At 45.8% G+C, this 22,452-nt stretch overlaps 1 protein-coding gene across 2 annotated transcripts; it reads left to right on the forward strand.

The window, feature by feature from the left end:
- Positions 1-10,349: 10,349 nt before the first annotated feature.
- LOC100501600 (Type I inositol polyphosphate 5-phosphatase 8) lies at positions 10,350-13,183 on the forward strand. Of its 2 annotated transcripts, none has more exons than XM_020539150.2 (6): positions 10,350-10,559; positions 10,654-10,759; positions 10,870-10,992; positions 11,082-11,819; positions 11,914-12,207; positions 12,281-13,183. In XM_020539150.2, exons 1-6 carry the CDS (start codon positions 10,475-10,477, stop codon positions 12,504-12,506), a joined length of 1,572 nt encoding a protein of 523 aa, XP_020394739.1. In that variant the 5' UTR covers positions 10,350-10,474; the 3' UTR covers positions 12,507-13,183. The 2 variants fall into 2 exon arrangements, with proteins under 2 accessions (XP_020394739.1, NP_001183214.1); NM_001196285.2 differs by having other exon boundaries at positions 10,359-10,559; positions 12,306-12,975.
- Positions 13,184-22,452: the final 9,269 nt, after the last annotated feature.

Raw genomic sequence — 22,452 nt, forward strand, 5'->3', positions numbered from 1 at the left:
GTTTCGAGTGACCTGCAGTTCAAATTTGAATTTTCCGAAGAATTTCAAAAAACGAACTAAATCTACTAACGATTGAAAACTATGTTATAATTGTCCACAAATGATACATGTAGGTCTACATAGTGTAGGAACATAACACAAAAAGTTTGGGAGACAAAATCAAAAAAATAAAAATATACTTTGCCGAGTGTCTGGATAAGACACTCAGTAAATCATCCTTTGCCGAGTGCCAGATGCGCGGCACTCGGCAAAGAAGCATCTTTGCCGAGAGCCGACTGTTGGCACTCGGCAAAGACTGACGGCCGTCAGCTTTGGGACGGCCGCTGACGGCCCTTTGCCGAGAGCCCCATTTGCCGAGTGTTTGACACTCGGCAAACATGGATTTGCCGAGTGTGGACCTGTACCGAGTGTCCTACGCTCGGTAAAGACGCTCGTTACCGAGAGCCAAGCTTTGCCGAGTGCGGCTCTCGGCAAAGCCGTCTTTGCCGAGTGCCCGAGAAAAGGCACTCGGCAAAGCGTCCGGCACTCGGCAAAGGCTCTGATTCCGGTAGTGACACAAGGATGATGTGCAATGCCAAAGTAAACACGAGAGAAAGGAAAAGGCGATGGGATGGGATGCTTGGTTTGAGGCCAGGACAGCCTTAACCTGCTAGTAGTGCTTAAGGGGGTACAACAAGGACTGCTTTCAGATGGGCGATTAGTTGTCAACTGATGGCACAACCAGGCAACCCCCACCATCAGCAGATCAAAGTCCACCATGTTGTGCACATGTATGCACGCATGCATGTATGTGTGGCGTGGCGCCTTTGTGAGTGATGTTGATGGTTCCCTTTCCTCCTCGGCCGCCGGCCCCCTAATCATCGTTGAAATGACAGGTATATATACGGCATGTAGCAGCAGCAGCTTAAACATATGCAATGGCGGCAACTTTTCAGAGGAAAGCACACAGGAAGGTTGCTGGAGCAGTTAAGTGAAACATGAATCTGTGGAGCACAATTAGAGCTGCCCCTGTTCATTCCCTGATCATGTGTACTAGCTCGCTCGCACGTATGCTGCATGCTATGCATGTGGCCTGCAGAGTGGAAAACATGTGGAGCTGCCACCACTGAAAACTAAATCAGAGCCTCCACTAATACTAATGGAGAGCTAGTGCCCAAAAAAAATTAATAATATTTGAGTCTTGGTGAAGTCCTATTTTGTAATGTTAATATATAACCATTAATCAGGGAGTCAACACCCACCCACCCCTTTTTACATCAAAAGGAAACCAGGCACTTTCAGAACTTCCTTTTTCCTTATTGGGACATTATTAGACTATTTACAATTGCGGTTTCATGGGTGGTTTCGTGGTATTAATTACCATGACACGTCAGTTTCTCTGATAACATGGCATTGATTAAACGAGGGAAGAGAAGGAACCAATTTCATCCCCACCACACTCTGCTAACTCGTTTCCAAGACGTGTGAAATCATCATGGGGATCCCGTGCGCCTCCCCCCGCGCGCTCTTCCTTCACGCCCAGAAATCTTCCTTCACGAAATATTCTTCGTCTTCCAGGTTCCGACATCGCTAGATCCGCCCGTCCGCTTGCCATCTCCGGTCAGGCCCTGTATAGCTCCCATCTCTATCCGTCGCCGCCGGTCCGACCCTGTACACATATGTATTAACTTTATGTGTTAAAAATATGGGCGTCGTAAAAAAAATATGGATCTTCTCGTATCAACTTTAGATAGTTCGTTTCAGTATTAGTTAAAGACTTTGGTTAATGAACTTATTACTACTTATTATGAATTAATGTAGCAAAAGACAGATCGATGACCAAACATAAGATAAAAATGATAATACATATAGGACTGAAGAAATAATATAGTAAAAAGAATATGTATCTCATTTATATAAAAATAGAACCAAGCCACGTTCTCTTCTGCTTGTCCAATTCCAGTTATTATTTCAGATCTGGAGATGTTCATTTTCTTAGATCGTCCATGGCTTTCAGATAAACAAGATTTGTGCCAGATTCGAGGAAACAGCATGAGATCGGAGCAATTGTGGAAAGAGCAGCTTGGAGTTTGCGTCCACTTTTATTTGCGTGTCCAGTACGAAGTATGAACTGAAATGAAAGTGTGTCCATTTTTTTTATATATAAGGCAACCCATTTATCTCAAACTTTTGTACTATTGTTTGGCTACAAATATATATGCTACACTAGATCATTGTTGGATTAATGTGGACTTGGCCCAAATTAATATTCAATAATATTTAATACTAAAGATCCACTTTAATGCTACGATGTACTAATAAGTTAGTATCATATTGTAAGTTTAAGGGACAAATCAATCAACTTAAATATGTGGACCATTGGTGCAACTATTGAGAAGTTGAGAAAAGGAACAAGGACTGTCACGCACGCGCGCCGCTGGTCTGGCCGGAACGTGGCCGTGGCTCGTGGTAGATCGGACCTTGGTCCAAATATTCCTTTCTAACAGTTACGCATTTTGCCTTCCTGTGTTATGGCTAATTGGCTAGTAATGGACGGGCTGCTGTAATGGCTGTCAGTTTCTGGCCCTAATGGCAGCTGTTACTGTCCGTTCCCCTCCCTCTGCGTGTGTACAAATATGGAGGAGACGGAGGAATGAAGCTGTGCGTGTACAAATACGGAGGAGACGGAGGAATGAAGCTGCTTCTGGTCACACGTGAACAATCTCTCACACGAGTTGCAGTCAGCCCATCCTCGTTCCACCTTCTGCGAGCACAGAGAGAGTGGGCGAGCAGGCCTCCGAAATCGCCGTCCGTAGAGCTACACTTGCACGGGTGTGCGGACGATAAGGTTTTTTAAGAGCGTACTTACGACTGCTCGCTCTGTACATCTACCTGCATTGACTGCGTACGACTACATCGAACATACACATGAGATGTCTCGTGTGAATGGAGCCACTGATGCCTTGAGCATCGGTCCCTCCGCAGGGGTACACTCTGTTCTTCGTATTTGTGCATGTTTTACTGTTGTTTACTGATTATGTGAGTAGTGATACACACATGCACATACATGTCGTCACATACATCACTCTAGTTTTCTGGATTAAATTAAAACTTATAGTGCTTATTTCTTTAACAATCCAAAAACCTGATATAAGGCATTTTTCTGTTAGTGGTTTTGCTGTTGTGTTAAAACCAAGTGAACCTTTTGATGGGACATTTTACAAAAGATGGCATAGTAAGATGATACTGTGGTTGACTGCAATGAACTGATATCACGCCGCATAGGAGAAACCCGAAAAGTTCACTCCTGAAGAGGAGAGAATGTTCGACGTTGTAGATAACTTGTTTCGAGGCGTCATGATTGGCGCTCTTGCCAACAAGTATGTTGATTCTTATCTAATGTGCACATCTGCAAGAAAGTTATGGGATGCATTAGATGAGATGTTCGGTGTTTCTGATGCTGGTAGCAAGCTATACATCATGGAGAAGTTGTTTGACTATAAGATGGTGGAAAATTGTCCTGTAGTTGAACAGGCTCATGAAATACAGGCACTGGCTAAGGAACTCGAACAATTCTCATGTGTCTTGCCTGACAAGTTCATGGGTCATGGCTGGCGGTATTATCGCTAAGCTGCCATCTTCTTGGACGGATTTTGCTACCACTCTAAAACATAAGAGGCAAGAGTTTAGCGTGGCTGAGCTTATTGGTTCTTTTGATGTTGAGAAGAGGGCAAGAGCAAAAGACACTCGTGGAAAAGGAGTTGAGACTTCTAATGCCAATATGGTACAAAAGAACTCTAATGCAACACATAATAGCAAAAGGAAGAACAAGCAACAGAATGCCACAAAGCCCAAGCAGATTGCCTCGTTCAAAAAGAAGAACAAAGGAGCTAGTTGCTTTGTTTGCGGGAGTACTGATCACTGGACAAGCGCTTGTCTAGACCGCAAATTTAAGCAAGAGAAAAAACTAGCTCAAGAGAAGAAAACAGTAAATATGGTTGTTAGCGAGACTGAAGGAACATCGGGGTATGGTAATCTTTTACCTACTATTCTTCCAGTGTGTCAATCCCCTGAGTGGTGGGCTGACACTGGTGCTAACATTCATGTGTGTGCTGATATTTCTTTGTTTTCTTCTTATCAGTGCAAAGGGACTGGAGCCTTGCTGATGGGGAATGGATCACATGTGTGTGTTCTTGGTGTTGGTACCGTCATTCTGAAGTTTCTTTCAGGAAACACGATGCTATTGAAGAACGTGCAGCATGTCCCCTCTAACAAAAAGAATCTTGTTAATGGCTCACTTTTATGTCGAGATGGCTGTAAACTTGTGTTCGAGTCTAATAAATGTATACTGTTAAAGTATGGGACATTTGTTGTAAAAGGCTATGATATTGGAGGCTTGTTCTGCTTATCTTTGCATGATATGTGTAATAAGTCTATGAACAATGTTATTTAGAATGAGTCGTATATTTGGCACTCACGACTTTGTCACATCAATTTTGGTTGTGTCTTGCGGTTAGCAAATTTAAATTTAATCCCAAAATTTGATTTAGTCAAAGGTTTTAAGTGCCAGGTGTGTGTGCAATCTAAGCAACCTCGCAAACCTCATAAGGCCGCGGAGGCGAGGAATTTGGCACCACTAGACTTAACACATTTTATGTGAGCTGAACAAAATATTTACTAAAGGAGGCAAACAATATTTTATTTCTTTTATCGATGATTCTACTAGATTTTGTTACGTGTATCTCTTAAAATCAAAAGATGAAGCTTTGCATTATTTTAAGACCTATAAAGCTGAAGTTGAAAATCAACTCGAGAGAAAAATTAAACGGTTAAGGTCTGATCATGGTGGAGAATATTTTTCGGGTGATTTTTCTGATTTTTGTGTGGAACATGGTATTATTCATGAGAGGACACCGTCATACTCACCACAATCCAATGGAGTTGCTAAAAGAAAGAAGCGTACTCTAACTGACTTGGTTAACGTCATGTTAGAGACTTCGGGACTATCTAAGGAATGGTGGCGTGAGACGATCTTAACGGCGTGACATGTCCTGAATAAAGTTCCCACAAAGAACAAAGAAATCACACCATTCGAGGAATGAGAAAAGAAGATATTAAATATCTCATATTTGCGTACCTAGGGTTGTTTGGCTAAAGTGAGTGTGCCAATTAACAAGAAGCGCAAATGCGAAAACTGTTGATTGTGTTTTCATTGGGTATGCTTTCCGTAGCATTGGATATAGGTTCTTAATTATAAACTCTGGAGTACCAGATATGTTGGTTAGTACTATTATGGAGTCTAGAGATGCTATGTTTTTTAGGACGAATTTCCCATGAAAGCTACACATGATACGTCTAATGATGAACCAATGACACCCCATGAGTATTTTATTCCGGTAGAACACACTAAGGAATCACATATACATAATCCTGCGGAAGATGACAATGTATCAACTCGAAAGAGTAAGAGACCAAGGATTGCAAAGTCCTTTGGTGATGATTATGTTGTATATCTTGTGGATGACACACCAAGTACCATTGAAGAGGCATATTCCTCTCATGATGCTGACTTTTGAAAGGAAGCAATAAGGAGTGAGATTGATTCTATTATGTCTAATGCAACTTGGGAGGTCGTTGAGCGTCCTTATGGGTGTAAGCCCATTAGGAGTAAATGGGTGTTCAAGAAAAAGCTTAGGCCTGATGGTACTATTGAAAGGTATAAGTCGAGGCTTGTGATTAAAGGCTATTCACAGAAGGAAAGTTAGGATTTCTTTGATACTTATTCACCTATGGCTCAATTGACCATAATTCGTGTGCTACTTTCTCTGGTTGCCTCTCATGGTCTTCTCGTACATTAAATGGATGTTAAGATAGCATTCCTAAATGAAGAGTTAGATGAGGAAATCTACATGGAGCAGCCAGCTGGGTTTGTAGCAAACGGTCAAGAAGGCATAGTTTGTAAATTATTGAAATCTTTATATGGCCTAAAACAAGCACCTAAGCAATGGCATGAAAAGTTTGATAGAACTTTGACATCTGTCAGCTTTGTTGTGAACGAAGCAGACAAATGTGTATACTATCAGTATGGTGGGGGCGAGGGAGTAATTTTATGCATGTATGTTGATGACATTCTAATCTTGGGGACGACTCTTGATGTGATTAAAGAGACAAAAGACTTTCTGTCTAATAATTTTGAAATGAAAGATTTGGGAGAAGCTGGTGTTATTCTTAACATTAAGATACTAAGAGAAGGCGATGGTGGGATCACACTTGTGCAATCCCATTTTGTGGAAAAGGTTTTGAGTCGCTTTGTTTATAGCGAATGTGAACCTGCTCCAACATCTTATGATCCTAGTAAGTTATTGAAGAAAAATTGAAGGATATCTAGGGATCAATTGAGATATTCCCAAATAATTGGTTCACTCATGTACTTAGCTAGCGCTATGAGGCCTGACATCTCTTTTGCTGTGAGCAAACTTAGTCAGTTTGTTTCAAGTCCGGGAGATGATCACTACGTGCTCTTGAGAGAGTTTTGCGCTACCTAAAAGGTACTATGAGTTTAGCAATCAATTATACCGAGTACCTAACAGTACTGGAGGGTTATTGTGATGCAAATTAGATATATGATGCTGATGAGATATATGTCACAAGTGGATATGTGTTTTCACTTGGAGGTGGTGTTGTTTCATGGAAGTCTTGTAAGCAGACCATCTTAACGAGGTCGACTATGGAAGCAGAACTCGCAACATTAGATACCGCTTCAGCTGAGGCTGAGTGGCTTCGTGAACTCCTTATGGCTTTATCGGTGGTTGAAAAACTTGTGCCGCCCATTTCCATAAACTGTGATAATTAAGATAAACAGTTCTAAGGATAATATGAAGTCGACAAGACACATAAAGAGGCATTTGAAATCTGTCAGGAAATTGATAAACTCTCGAGTAATAGTGTTGGACAATGTCCATACGTCTAAAAATCTGGCAGATCAATTTATTAAGGGGCTATCAAGTAGTGTGATAGATAGTGCATCAAGTTAGATGGGTCTGAGACCCACCTAAAGTTTATCATAGTGGTAACCTGTTCTATGTGCTCGGAGATCCCATGAATTAGAATGGTGAAACAAGCTAGTGGTAGACTGAGAGGAAAGACCATTGATAAGGTTCATTTCAGATGCATATCTTTCCTTACTGTAAGGTAGGTTGGTGTTTACACCTTAATATGTTCTAAATGGCTTTGTGAAGCAAAGATGTTGTCCTACAGAGCATCTTTAGAGGAACATACCTATATGGGTTAACTTTTAGCCACAGTTTATGAGATCTAGGTGGTCTCTAGATGCCTATGAAAGGCTATGGAGTTTGACTTATATGCTCCAACTAGATGGGATGCACTCGACAATCTAGTACTGGTAAAAAGTTTAGATGAAACTTATTCCACGCAAAACTGCCAATTCAATGCCTAGTCCATTGTGTAGTTGTGGTTAAGTATAGTCTAGGTTCTAGGTGAATGTCCAACTTAACAGTCTCCATTGAAACACTAGTATATCAAACGTTTGAGATGATGAGAGGATTTTAGTGTGACTTACCATTTGGTGGGGATTGTTGGATTAATGTGGGCTTGGCCCAAATTAATATTCAATAATAGTCAATGATAAAGGCTCACTTTAATGCTATGGTGTACTAATAAGTTAGTACCATATTGGAAGTTCAAGGGACAAATCAATCAACTTAAATAGGTAGACCATTAGTGCATCTATTGAGAAGTTGAGAAAAGAATGAAGGACTGCCACATGCACGCGTGCGCCGCTGGCCGGATCGGGTCCTGGCTCGTGGTAGATCGGACCTTGGTCCGAATATTTATTCCTAACGGTTACACATTTTGCCTATAGTGATGACCGTCCATTACTGTCATCCGTTATTGTCTGTTTCCTGAGTTATCGCTAGTAATGGACGGGCTATAATGGCTGTCAGTTTCTGGCCCTAATGGCGGCCATTACTGTCCATTCCCCTCCCTCTGCGCGTGTAAAATACGGAGGAGACAGAGGAACGAAGTTGCTTCTGGTCACACGCGAACAATCTATCTGACGAGTTGCACTCAGCCCATCCTCGTCCCACCTTCTGTGAACACAGAGAGAGTGGAAGCGCAGGCCTCCGAAATCACCGTCCGCAGAGCTACGCTTGCACAGGTGTGCGGGCGATCAGGTTTTTAGGGAGTGTACTCGTGTCTGCTCGCTCCATCCGCTCGACCAATGCTAATCCGGTTCTTCATCGTCGGCACCATTCGAGGGACTGCGCTGCGTACATCTGCCTGCATCGACTGCGTACGACTACATCGAACATACACACTAGATGTCTCGTGTGAATGGAGCCACTGATGCCTTGAGCATCGGCCCCTCCGCGGGGTACACTATGTTCTTCGTATTTGTGCATGTTTTACTGTTGTTTATTGCTTATGTGAGTAGTGATACTTATATGCACCTACATGTTGTCACATACATCACTCTGGTTTTCTGGATTAAATTAAAACTGATAATGTTTATTTCTCTAACAATCATAAGACTTACTAGCATTTAATCACACTAGTTAGCTTAGGAAATTGTGAAACGAAACTCTCCATTGAGACATATATAGGACGCCCGGTTGATCATGCCCAAGCTCATCATATGCATTGACCAGAGACGCACATATGTTTGGTTGTCTGGATGAAATAAAATTGGCCTGCACCAGCACATGTAGCCTAGTCAAATTTTAGATTTTTAACCCTTCCACCTGCACGCGCGGACACGTAGGGAGGGGCCTTCTCTGGTCGGCCACGCCGGCGTGAGCCAGACGCTTACACTGGAGCAGCAACTAATCACACCCACAGAGTTCCATTCATCCCCCAACTAAGGGCTTGTTCGGTTATTCCTGTCGCATATGGATTGGATGGGATTGGAAAAAAATATGAAGGATTTTGACTTGTTTGGGATTTAAACCCATCCAATCCCACTCAATCCACATGGATTGAGAGCTAACCGAACAAGCCCTAAAGGGCTTGTTCGGTTAGCTCTCAATCCATGTGGATTGAGTGGGATTGGATGGGTTTGAATCCCAAATAAGTCAAACTTCTTCTCAATTTTTTCCAATCTCATCCAATCCATGTGTATTGGGAATAACCGAACAAGCCCTAATGTGGCGTTCTTAGAAACAGCAAGGACCTGAAACCCCCCATTGTGATTAGCCTAATGCCCATTATTATCTTTCCTCCTCCACGCCCCGGCCCCAATATATAATTAGATTAAGCTGCTACTAGCTAGCTAGTTAGATGAGATCTTATATATATCTCTGCAGTCTGTAGAGCAACACAGGCATGCACAACATGCCCCATGTTCATGTGAGGAGAAAGACGCCGACGATGACAGCACCGGCGATGACTATAACTCAGAAGAAACTAATAACAAGCAATTGCACATCTCTGCACAATCTTATCACGAGCGACCATATGGTTCTGACAGAAAGGCCTTAATAACAACCACTAGCAAAATATCTTGATGACATTTGGTCGACAGCCAGTTATGGCCGAGTGTGAAGTCAACTTAATCATAGTTAAGGTTGATGGCGGTGCTCATCAGTAAAATACGAGGATCAGACTGGTAACAGTTAAGGTCCTTTTTGGCAGGGAACCAATCGGTTCTAGCTAGCTTACTAGCGCAGCCAATTCAAAATAACCGGTCACTTTGGAGTCTTCTAATTCATTCGAGGGAAGGAGGGGATCAGTCTTCTCTCCGTTCTACTATTATACTAGTGCTGATTAATTTTATGCATTGATGCGCCATGCATACCTAGCAAGGAATTCTTGTGTGCTGTTACCTACCTACTTAAGTTAGTAATTGGTATGTAGTCGTGACCTCAGCGATTATGGTAAGGTACGTGCAATGATATTTAATATAGAGACTCTTGAGTTATTTAAATAAGATATTTGCAAAAAAAAATTATGTAGCCGTCTTTTTATAAAGAGACATCTCTGGATCGTAACTTAAGTAGACCTCACTTTCCATTATACAAATTTATCGTCGGTCCTATCGATGTGATCCGATGATATACAAACGCATTTACTTCTGTATTTATTAATAGACTATATTTATAGACACTTTATTATATATTATAGTCTCTTAGTTGTGTCTTGTAATTGAAGAACCGTTTTGATGTCTTTCTACTGCACATGCCCTAATAACAGTGGGTGTCGACGAGTGAGTAGTAGCAGGTTGTTAAGAATTAAAGCAAGTGATTTAGACGAGTGGTTGTATATCTTTCCCCCGCCCTTTTTACCCCTTGCTCCTGCGTTCTGAGATCCCATGCCTTTTTCGTTATAAAGGCAGCGTCCAGCTCCACGAGGCCACGACTCGACGCCTTGGCTACTACGAGCGACCTCCTTCGTCCTTGGATCCCATGCATCTCCGCCGCAGAGCGCGCGCCTCCTCCCTCCCTGCCGGCATAGCTAGCAGCACGTACGGACCGAGGCCATGCATGGACGACAGTCGTCGTGGCCCAAGGCCAAGACGGCGGTGAAGAGATGGCTGAACCTCAAGTCCCATTCCGACTGCATCGGTACTAACAACTAAGCTACTAGCTAGCTTGCCAAGTCTACCTCCTTTGACATCCTCCATCTCGATCTGATGTGCTTTGCCTGATGATCGGCCAGATAGGAGCTTTGGGCTTGGGCTGGTGGAGAGCTCTGCTGACGGGTATGGCGGCTCCCCGTCCCCGCCGGGGCCGACCTCGTCGCGGCGGCATCCCAAGGAACTCAGGTGAGGGAGCCTAGCTCCGAGCTGGACATGTTTAATTCTTTGCTGTCATCATGTATGTCGACAATGACGACGACAAGACGCTACCATTCTTTTCTTTTCTTTTTCTCCAGCATCTTCGTTGGGACATGGAACGTTGGAGGGCGAGCGGCGCACGGAGGGCTGGATCTCTCGGACTGGCTCGCTGACGACGGCCTTGGTGGTGGTTCCTCCTCTCCTCACATCTACGTTCTCGGGTACGTGCTGCCACCGCTACCGATCGATTACTGGACATGGTTGGTCAATTCGTTGCTTGTTTGCTTCATCATGCATGTGGCAAACACAGGTTCCAGGAGATCGTGCCGCTGAACGCCGGGAACGTGCTCGGTGCCGAGGACAAGGGCCCGGCGCGCAAGTGGCTGGACCTCATCCGACGAGCGCTGAACCACCATCCAGCAGCGTCGCCGTCGAGCAGCAGCAGCAGATGGCGCAGGTCTCCGTCGCGTGACATGCACTTGCTCCGGAAAGGCGGCCGGGTGAGCTTCTCGGACCTGCTGGCGGCGGAGGAGGACGGCAGCCGCAGGCCGAGCACGGCGTCGTCGGAGCCGGACGACGGCAGCGAAGCGTCGAGCCCGTCGTCTAGCAGCGAGGAGGAGCCGGCGTGCGCGCCGGCGCCGGCCCCGCTGCCCCGCGGAGGACGACACCGCCACCACGACCGCTACCGCCTGGCGGCCAGCAAGCAGATGGTGGGCATCCTGCTGTGCGTCTGGGTCCGCGCCGACCTCCTCCCACGCGTCGCCCGCGTCAGGGCGTCGTGCGTCGGCAGGGGCGTCATGGGCTACATGGGCAACAAGGGCTCCGTGTCCGTCAGCCTCACGCTGCGCCCCGGCGTTGGCGGGGGACGGGGCGCGTCGCTGTGCTTCGTGTGCACGCATCTCGCATCCGGTGACAGGGACAGCGACGGCGCTAGGCGCAACGGCGACGTGGCGGAGATCCTCAGGCGGACGAGGTTCGCGCGGTGGGCCACGCTGGACCGCGCCGCCTGCGAGACGAGGGCGGCGCCGGTGACCATCTTGGAGCACGAGTAAGTAGCCAATCCTAAGAAATTTGGATTTTTGGCCTAGGCCCGGGTCCCGACGGCCGGTTACTGATCGATGCGCGGCTCCCGATGTGTGCAGCAACGTGATATGGCTGGGCGACCTCAACTACCGGCTGGTGGCGCCGGCGGGCGGAGGAAGAGGAGGCACGCGGACGCAGGAGCTGGTGGAACGACACGATTGGGCGGCGCTGCTGGAGCGGGACCAGCTGCGGGCGGAGCAGAAGGCTGGGCGCGTGTTCGCCGGGTGGGAGGAAGGCCGCATCGGGTTCCCGCCCACGTACAAGTTCGTGGCCGGCTCCGACGCCTATGCCATGACGAGCCTCGTCGACGACGGCTCCCTGTCTCGGGAGAGGAAGAAGCGCACGCCGGCATGGTAACAGAATAATCACTGTCCTTAGCCGACGGCGGCGACGATCCTACTGGTTACCCGAACTAATTAATGGCAGGCGCGACGGCGTGCTGACGTGGCAGGTGCGACCGCATCTTGTGGCGCGGCGAGGGGGTGGAGCAGCGGTGGTACGCGCGCGGCGAGTCGTGCTTCTCGGACCACCGCCCCGTCGCCGCGTTCTTCTTCGCGCGCCTGGGCGGCGGGGACTACGACGGAGCAGAGCGCGCGGTGGGGGCTGGCAGACGAGACGACGACGACTACGACATTCTCCTTGGGAACTCTGATCCAACGCGCAAGCTTTCTTTCTGAGGTTTGGGAACAAAAACAGCTGATGGTAGCCTCGGCCTCGATCGTGGGCCTGCTGCCTGCCTGTCTGCCTCCAAGTTCCAGTGGTATCTAGAGATGATGGAGATGAACTCTTGAACCTATGGACGAAGATGATGGTCTACTAGCTAGGAGGAGGAGAAGAGAACGAGTTGCGAAGGGAGAAGATGAGCTTTTCGTGCTCCGATTCTGGTGGTAGCAAAACCTGGGCCACAACATGGAAGGCCCAGCAGGCCCTCGTACCTTCTTTTTGGGCCGACCAAGATGCAAGCCAGGGCAATGGTCTGAATGGAAGAAAGGAAGAGAACGTCGCAACTAATGCTGCTGCACATGGCCAGTTCAGCAAAAAGTTGGACCGTTTGCTTCAGATTAAAGTCAAATGTTTAGACTATTGTAGCTATAATTTATAAAGACAAAGATATTATAAAAACAATAGAAGCCGGTATTGATTAAAGCCAGTTTGGCACAAAAGACTGGGATAATAGAGTCCTCTCACAAGTTCCAATTGGTAGGAAATAATTAAAACAACATAAAATTTCATTTCCATTCATTCATATCTAGATGCAAAGTTGCAAACCATGATATGTCCTCGTTAAATATCACTCAGAAATTGTAGACTTTAAATATTGTCGGTGTTTCGTATCTTGTCGGCTCCGACAAGTAAATTTATTATGCGCGTTCTGGGCTCCGGTGGGTGTGCATAAAGAGCACAAGATTTATACTGGTTCGGGCAGAACGTCCCTACATCTAGTCATCGGTGGCTTATACTACCGGCACCGTTGATGATCAAACTCCTAGTAGGGGTTACAAGCAGTCGAGAGATGGAGGAGAGGCTCCCAAATCTCTTATCGGGGAGGAAGTGGGGCTTTAGAAGCTGAGAGTTGGAGTACTATATAAGTCTTGGCTTGGCGGAGCTCCGACCTTTTGGTCCTCATCGGCGCTCCTCCTCCGATTCGTCCTTGCGGGTTCGTCTTCGTCTGAAGCCGTTCTGTTGTCTCCAAGTGTACTTTTGTTTCTTTTTTCCGATCCCCTTGCCTAAAGGCCAGTCTCTCCCTTTTATAGGCCGGGACATGGATCAGCCAACGGTGGCTTCCCTGGGAAGGAGCTATAAGGCAAGGGTAAAAATAGTGTTTCACCCCGGGTGAGACCACACCTACTCGTGGGGCCTGAGGCTGTCTGGTTGCCGCGTATTTATCGCGAGGGCAGCGATGGTCCCAGGCGCTATCATTATGGTTGTGTCGACCCCAGGCTTTCGTAGCCTAGGGCTCGGTGCAGTCCGTCGTTTAGTGCCCTGTAAGAGGTCTGTGCACTCAGGCCTAGTCTGATAGGCCATAAGTGTGTTGCAGTCCGAGGGTGCACGGTTTATTAACACACCACAGTCTTGGGGCTTGTAGGTCATGAGTGCTATGCGGCTCGAGGGGGCCGTAGGTCATGAGTGGGAAGCGGATCAGCGCCCACGCTGCGCCTCGATGCCAGGCGTGCTTAAGCGGGCAGTCATTTATGGCAGGTCAGACCGGGGCTTGGCGCGGGACCCACTTGAGTGGTTCCCTCCGACATGCATGTCCTTCCTTGTCAGGTTCTACCACGCTCGACTCCAAGCTCGGCACCGTGAGGTTCGACCGAGGGCGGGTCCTTCCAGGGTTGGCGCACCCTATCTCTTCCAACTGTTTAACAGGCCCCAACGATCAGGGGCTCTTTCCATAGCGCGATTACTGACTGGCGGGTTCCAGGAACCGGGAATCATTTCCCCGACAGTAACCCCCTGAAAGTCGCCTAGAGGGGGGGTGAATAGGGCGAAACTGAAATTCTCAAAAATAATCACAACTACAAGCCGGGTTAGCGTTAGAAATATAATAGAGCCCGAGAGAGAGAGGGCGCAAAAACAAATCGCAAGCGAATAATGAAGTGAGGCACACAGATTTGTTTTACCGAGGTTCGGTTCTCTCAAACCTACTCCCCGTTGAGGAGGCCACAAAGGCCGGGTCTCTTTCAACCCTTCCCTCTCTCAAACGGTCCTTCCGACCGAGTGAGCTTCTCTTCTCAAATCAAAGCCGAGGACAAAACTTCCCCGCAAGGGCCACCACACAATTGGTGCCTCTTGCCTTGATTACAATGGAGTTTTGATCACAAGAACAAGTGAGAAAGAAAAGAAGCAATCCAAGCGCAAGAGCTCAAAAGAATACGGCAAATCTCTCTCTCTAGTCACTAGGGCGTTGTGTGGAATTTGGAGAGGATTTGATCTCTTTGGTGTGTCTAGAATTGAATGCTAGAGCTCTTGTAAGTGGTTGAGTAGTGGAAAACTTGGATGCCATGAATGGTGGGGTGGTTGGGGTATTTATAGCCCCAACCACCAAAAGTGGCCATTGGGAGGCTGTCTGTTCTATGGCGCACCGGACATGTCCGGTGCCCCCGCCACGTCATCACTGTCGTTGGATTCTGACCGTTGGAGCTTCTGACTTGTGGGCCCGCCTGAGTGTCCGGTGCACACCGGACATGCACTGTTCCTTGTCCGGTGCGCCAGTATGGGCGCGCCTGAATTCTGCGCGCGCTGCGCGCGCATTAATTGCGTCGCAGGTAGCCGTTGGCGCCGAATAGCCGTTGCTCCGGAGTTGCACCGGACAGTCCGGTGCACACCGGACATGTCCGGTGAATTATAGCGGACTAGCCGTTGGAGATTCCCGAAGTTGGCGAGTTCCTGAGGCCGCTCTTCCTTGGCGCACCGGACATTGTCCGGTGTACACCGGACAGTCCGGTGAATTATAGCGCGAGTGCCTCTGGAGATTCCCGAAGGTGGCGAGTTCGAGTTGGAGTCCTCTGGTGCACCGGACATGTCCGGTGGTGCACCGGACACTGTCCGGTGGCACACCGGACAGTCCGGTGCGCCAGACCAGAGGTGCCTTCGGTTGACCCCTTTGCTCTTTTGTTGAATCCAACTCTTGGTCTTTTTATTGGCTAAGTGTGAACCTTTAACACCTGTATAACTTATACACTGGAGCAAACTAGTTAGTCCAATTATTTGTGTTGGGCAATTCAACCACCAAAATTAATTAGGGACTAGGTGTAAGCCTAATTCCCTTTCAATCTCCCCCTTTTTGGTGATTGATGCCAACACGAACCAAAGCAAATATGGAAGTGCATAATTGAACTAGTTTGCATAATGTAAGTGTAAGGGTTGCTTGGAATTGAGCCAATATAAATACTTACAAGATATGCATGGATCGTTTCTTTCTTATTTAACATTTTGGACCACGCTTGCACCACAGATTTTGTTTTTGCAAACTATTTTTGTAAATCCTATTCAAAGTTCTTTTGCAAATAGTCAAAGGCAAATGAATAAGATTTTGAGAAGCATTTTCAAGATTTGAAATTTTCTCCCCCTGTTTCAAATGCTTTTCCTTTTGACTAAACAAAACTCCCCCTAAATGAGATCCTCCTCTTAGTGTTCAAGAGGGTTTTGATATATCATTTTTGAAATACTACTTTCTCCCCCTTTTTGAACACAATGGGATACCAATTGAAAAATATTCTTTGAAAAACTAAGTTTTTGAAATTGGTGGTGGTGCGGTCCTTTTGCTTTGGGCTCATACTTTCTCCCCCTTTGGCATGAATCGCCAAAAACGGAATCATTCGAGCCCTCTAAATTACTTTCTCCTCCTTTGGTCATAAATAAAAGAGTGAAGATTATACCAAAGTAGGAGTCCTTTTGTTTTGCTTTCTCCCCCAAGGATAGAAAGCGGCGTGGAGTGACGGTGAAGGATGAGTTACGGAGTGGAAGCCTTTGTCTTCGCCGAAGACTCTAATTCCCTTTCAATACACCTATGACTTGGTTTGAAATAGACTTGAAAACACATTAGTCGTAGCATATGAAAGAGACATGATCAAAGGTATTTTCATGAGCTATGTGCAAAGTTAGCAAAAGAAATTTCTAGAATCAAGAATATTGAGCTCATGCCTAAGTTTGGTAAAAGTTTGTTCATCAAGTGGTTTGGTAAAGATATCGGCTAATTGATCTTTAGTATTAATGTATGCAATCTCGATATCCCCCTTTTGTTGGTGATCCCTAAGAAAATGATACCGGATGGCTATGTGTTTAGTGCGGCTATGCTCGACAGGATTGTCGGCCATTTTGATTGCACTCTCATTATCACATAGCAAAGGGACTTTGGTTAATTTGTAACCGTAGTCCCGCAGGGTTTGCCTCATCCAAAGTAGTTGTGCGCAACAATGACCTGCGGCAATGTACTCGGCTTCGGCGGTGGAAAGAGCGACCGAATTTTGCTTCTTTGAAGCCCAAGACACCAAGGATCTCCCCAAGAACTGGCAAGTCCCCGATGTGCTCTTCCTATTAATTTTGCACCCCGCCCAATCGGCATCCGAATAACCAATCAAATCAAATGTGGATCCCCGAGGGTACCAAAGCCCAAACTTAGGAGTATAAGCCAAATATCTCAAGATTCGTTTTACGGCCGTAAGGTGTGATTCCTTAGGGTTGGCTTGGAATCTTGCACACATGCATACGGAAAGCATAATGTCCGGTCGAGATGCACACAAATAAAGCAATGAACCAATCATCGACCGGTATACCTTTTGATCCACGGACTTACCTCCCGTGTCGAGGTCGAGATGCCCATTGGTTCCCATGGGTGTCTTGATGGGCTTGGCATCCTTCATTCCAAACTTGCTTAGAATGTCTTGAGTATACTTCGTTTGGCTAATGAAAGTGCCCTCTTGGAGTTGCTTGACTTGAAATCCTAGAAAATACTTCAACTCCCCCATCATAGACATCTCGAACTTTTGTGTCATGATCCTACTAAATTCTTCACATGTAGACTCGTTAGTAGACCCAAATATGATATCATCAACATAAATTTGGCATACAAACAAGTCATTTTCAAGAGTTTTAGTGAATAAAGTAGGATCGGCCTTTCCGACTTTGAAGCCATTAGCAACAAGGAAATCTCTAAGGCATTCATACCATGCTCTTGGGGCTTGCTTAAGCCCATAAAGCGCCTTAGAGAGTTTATAGACATGGTTAGGGTACTCACTATCTTCAAAGCCGAGAGGTTGCTCAACATAGACCTCTTCCTTGATTGGTCCATTGAGGAAGGCACTTTTCACGTCCATTTGATAAAGCTTAAAGCCATGGTAAGTAGCATAGGCTAATAATATGCGAATTGACTCAAGCCTAGCTACGGGTGCATAGGTTTCATCAAAATCCAAACCTTCGACTTGGGAGTATCCTTTGGCCACAAGTCGGGCTTTGTTCCTTGTCACCACACCATGCTCATCTTGCTTGTTGCGGAAGACCCATTTGGTTCCTACAACATTTTGGTTAGGACGTGGAACTAAATGCCATACCTCATTCCTAGTGAAGTTGTTGAGCTCCTCTTGCATTGCCACCACCCAATCCGAATCTTGAAGTGCTTCCTCTACCCTGTGTGGCTCAATAGAGGAAACAAAAGAGTAATGCTCACAAAAATGTGCAACACGAGATCTAGTGGTTACCCCCTTATGAATGTCGCCGAGGATGGTGTCGACGGGGTGATCTCGTTGAATTGCTTGGTGGACTCTTGGGTGTGGCGGCCTTGGTTCTTGCTCATCCTCCTTTTCTTGATCATTTGCATCTCCCCCTTGATCATTGCCATCATCTTGAGGTGGCTCATCTTCTTGATCTTGCCCTTCATCAACTTGAGCCTCATCCTCATTTTGAGTTGGTGGAGATGCTTGCGTGGAGAAGGATGGTTGATCTTGTGCATTTGGAGGCTCTTCGGATTCCTTAGGACACACATCTCCAATGGACATGTTCCTTAGCGCGATGCGCAGAGCCTCTTCATTACCTATCTCATCAAGATCAACTTGCTCTACTTGAGAGCCGTTAGTCTCATCAAACACAACGTCACATGAGACTTCAACTAGTCCAGTGGACTTGTTAAAGACCCTATATGCCCTTGTGTTTGAGTCATAACCAAGTAAAAAGCCTTCTACAGTTTTAGGAGCAAATTTAGATTTTCTACCTCTTTTAACAAGAATAAAGCATTTGCTACCAAAAACTCTAAAATATGAAATGTTGGGCTTTTTACCGGTTAGGAGTTCATAGGATGTCTTCTTGAGGATTCGGTGTAGATATAACCGGTTGATGGCGTAGCAAGCGGTGTTGATCGCCTCAGCCCAAAACCGATCCGAAGTCTTGTACTCATCAAGCATGGTTCTTGCCATGTCCAATAGAGTTCGATTCTTTCTCTCCACTACACCATTTTGTTGTGGCGTGTAGGGAGAAGAGAACTCATGCTTGATGCCCTCCTCCTTAAGGAAACCTTCAATTTGTGAGTTTTTGAACTCCGTCCCGTTGTCGCTTCTAATTTTCTTGATCCTTAAGCCGAACTCATTTTGAGCCCGTCTCAAGAATCCCTTTAAGGTCTCTTGGGTTTGAGATTTTTCCTGTAAAAAGAATACCCAAGTGAAGCGAGAATAATCATCCACTATTACAAGACAATACTTACTCCCGCCGATGCTTATGTAAGCAATCGGGCCGAATAGATCCATGTGGAGTAGCTCAAGCGGCCTGTCAGTCGTCATGATGTTCTTGTGTGGATGATGGGCACCAACTTGCTTCCCTGCTTGGCATGCGCTACAAATCCTGTCTTTCTCAAAATGAACATTTGTTAATCCTAAAATGTGCTCTCCCTTTAGAAGCTTATGAAGATTATTCATCCCAACATGTGCTGGTCGGCGGTGCCAGAGCCAACCCATGTTAGTCTTAGCAATTAAGCATGTGTCGAGTTCAGCTCTATCAAAATCTACTAAGAATAGATGACCCTCTAACACACCCTTAAATGCTATTGAATCATCACTTCTTCTAAAGACGGTGACACCTTCATCAGCAAAGAGACAGTTGTAGCCCATTTTGCATAATTGGGATACGGAAAGCAAATTGTAGTCTAGTGAATCTACAAGAAAAACATTTGAAATAGAATGGTCAGGAGATATAGCTATTTTACCAAGACCTTTGACCAAACCTTGATTTCCATCCCCGAATGTGATAGCTCGTTGGGGATCTTGGTTTTTCTCATATGAGGAGAACATCTTCTTCTCCCCTGTCATGTGGTTTGTGCACCCGCTGTCGAGTATCCAGCTTGAGCCCCCGGATGCATATACCTACAAAACAATTTTAGTTCTTGACTTTAGGTACCCAAATGGTTTTGGGTCCTTTGGCATTAGAAACAAGAACTTTGGGTACCCAAACACAAGTCTTGGAGCCCTTGTGTTTGCCCCCAACAAACTTGACAACTACTTTGCCGGATTTGTTAGTCAAAACATAAGATGCATCAAAGGTTTTAAATGAAATGCTATGATCATTTGATGCAGTAGGAGTTTTCTTTCTAGGCAACTTGGCACGGGTTGGTTGCCTAGAGCTAGATGTCTCACCCTTATACATAAAAGCATGGTTAGGGCCAGAGTGAGACTTCCTAGAATGAGTTCTCCTAATTTTGCTCTCGGGATAACTGGCAGGGTACAAAATGTAACCCTCGTTATCCTGAGGCATGGGAGCCTTGCCCTTAACAAAGTTGGACAAGTTCTTAGGAGGGGCATTAAGTTTGACATTGTCTCCCCTTTGGAAGCCAATGCCATCCTTGATGCCAGGGCGTCTCCCATTATAGAGCATACTTCTAGCAAATTTAAACTTTTCATTTTCTAAGTTATGCTCAACAATTTTTGCATCTAATAATGCTATATGATCATTTTGTTGTTTAATTAAAGCCATGTGATCATGAATAGCATTGATATCAACATCTCTACATCTAGTACAAATAGAAACATGCTCAACATTAGATGTAGAGGGTTTGCAAGATTTTAATTCAACAACCTTAGCATGTAATATATCATTCTCACTTCTAAGGTTGGAAATAGTAACATTGCAAACATCAAAATCTTTAGCCTTAGCAATCAAATTTTCATTTTCTACTCTAAGGCTAGCAAGAGAAATGTTCAATTCTTCAATCCTAGCAAGCAAATCATCATTATTATCTCTAGGATCGGAAATTGAAACATTACAAACATGTGAATCAACCTTAGCATTTAAACTAGCATTTTCATTCCTAAGGTTGTCAATCATCTCACGGCAAGTGCTTAGCTCACTAGATAGTTTTTGACATTTTTCTACTTCTAGAGCATAAGCATTTTTAACCTTAACATGTTTCTTGTTTTCTTTAATTAGAAAATCCTCTTGGGAATCCAAAAGGTCATCTTTTTCATGAATAGCACTAATCAATTCATTTAATTTTTCTTTTTGCTCCATGTTAAGATTGGCAAAGAGGATACGCAAATTATCTTCCTCATCACTAGCATTATCCTCATCACTAGAGGTTTCATATTTAGTGGAGGATCTTGATTTTACCTTCTTTTTGCCATCCTTTGCCATGAGGCATTTGCGGCCGACGTTGGGGAAGAGGAGTCCCTTGGTGACGGCGATGTTGGCGGCGTCCTCGTCGTCGGAGGAGTCGCTAGAGCTTTCGTCGGAATCCCACTCCCGACAAACATGGGCATCGCCGCCCCTTTTCTTGTAGTACTTCTTCTTTTCTCTCCTCTTGCCCTTCTTGTCGTTATCCCTGTCACTGTCACTTGATAATGGACATTTAGCAATAAAGTGACCGGGCTTACCACACTTGTAGCAAACCTTCTTGGAGCGGGACTTGTAGTCTTTCCCCCTCCTTTGTTTGAGGATTTGGCGGAAGCTCTTGATGACGAGCGCCATTTCCTCATTGTCAAGCTTGGAGGCGTCTATTGGTTGTCGACTCGGTGTAGACTCCTCCTTCTTTTCCTCCGTTGCCTTGAATGCGACGGGTTGAGCTTCGGATGTGGAGGGATCATCAAGCTCGTTGATCTTCCTCGAGCCTTCGATCATGCACTCAAAACTTACAAAATTCCCGATAACTTCCTCGGGGGTCATTTTAGTATATCTAGGATTACCACGAATTAATTGAACTTGAGTGGGGTTAAGGAAAATGAGAGATCTTAGAATAACCTTAACCATTTCGTGGTCGTCTCACTTCTTGCTCCCGAGGTTGCGCACTTGGTTCACCAAGGTCTTGAGCCGGTTGTACATGTGTTGTGGCTCTTCCCCTTTGCGAAGCCGGAACCGACCGAGCTCCCCCTCGATCGTTTCCCGCTTGGTGATCTTTGTGAGCTCATCTCCCTCGTGCGCGGTTTTGAGCACATCCCAAACCTCCTTGGCGCTCTTCAACCCTTGAACTTTGTTATACTCCTCTCTACTTAAGGAGGCGAGGAGTATTGTTGTTGCTTGAGAGTTGAAGTGCTCGATTTGGGCCACCTCATCCTCATCATAGTCTTCATCCCCTACGGACGGTACCTGTGCACCAAACTCAACAACATCCCATATACTTTTGTGGAGCGAGGTTAGATGAAATCGCATTAAATCACTCCACCTAGCATAATCTTCACCATCAAAAGTTGGTGGTTTGCCTAATGGGACGGAAAGTAAAGGTGTATGTTTTGAAATGCGAGGGTAGCGTAGGGGGATCTTACTATACTTCTTGCGCTCTTGGCGCTTAGAAGTGACGGATGCCGCGTCGGAGCCGGAGGTGGATGTTGATGAAGTGTCGGTCTCGTAATAGACGACTTTCCTCATCCTCTTGTGCTTGTCCCCACTCCGATGCGGCTTGTGAGAAGAAGATTTCTCCCTCTTCTCTTTGTGGTGAGAAGAAGATTTCTTCTCCTTCCCTTTGTTGGAGGAGCTCTTCTTCTTCTTCTCCCTCTTGGTGCGGGACTCTTCCGATGAGGTGCTCCCGTGGCTTGTAGTGGGCTTTTCGCCGGTCTCCATCTCCTTCTTGGCGTGATCTCCCGACATCACTTCGAGCGGTTAGGCTCTAATGAAGCACCGGGTTCTGA

This window comes from Zea mays, chromosome 6, assembly GCF_902167145.1.
Source record: "Zea mays cultivar B73 chromosome 6, Zm-B73-REFERENCE-NAM-5.0, whole genome shotgun sequence".
NCBI classification, from domain to species: domain Eukaryota; kingdom Viridiplantae; phylum Streptophyta; class Magnoliopsida; order Poales; family Poaceae; genus Zea; species Zea mays.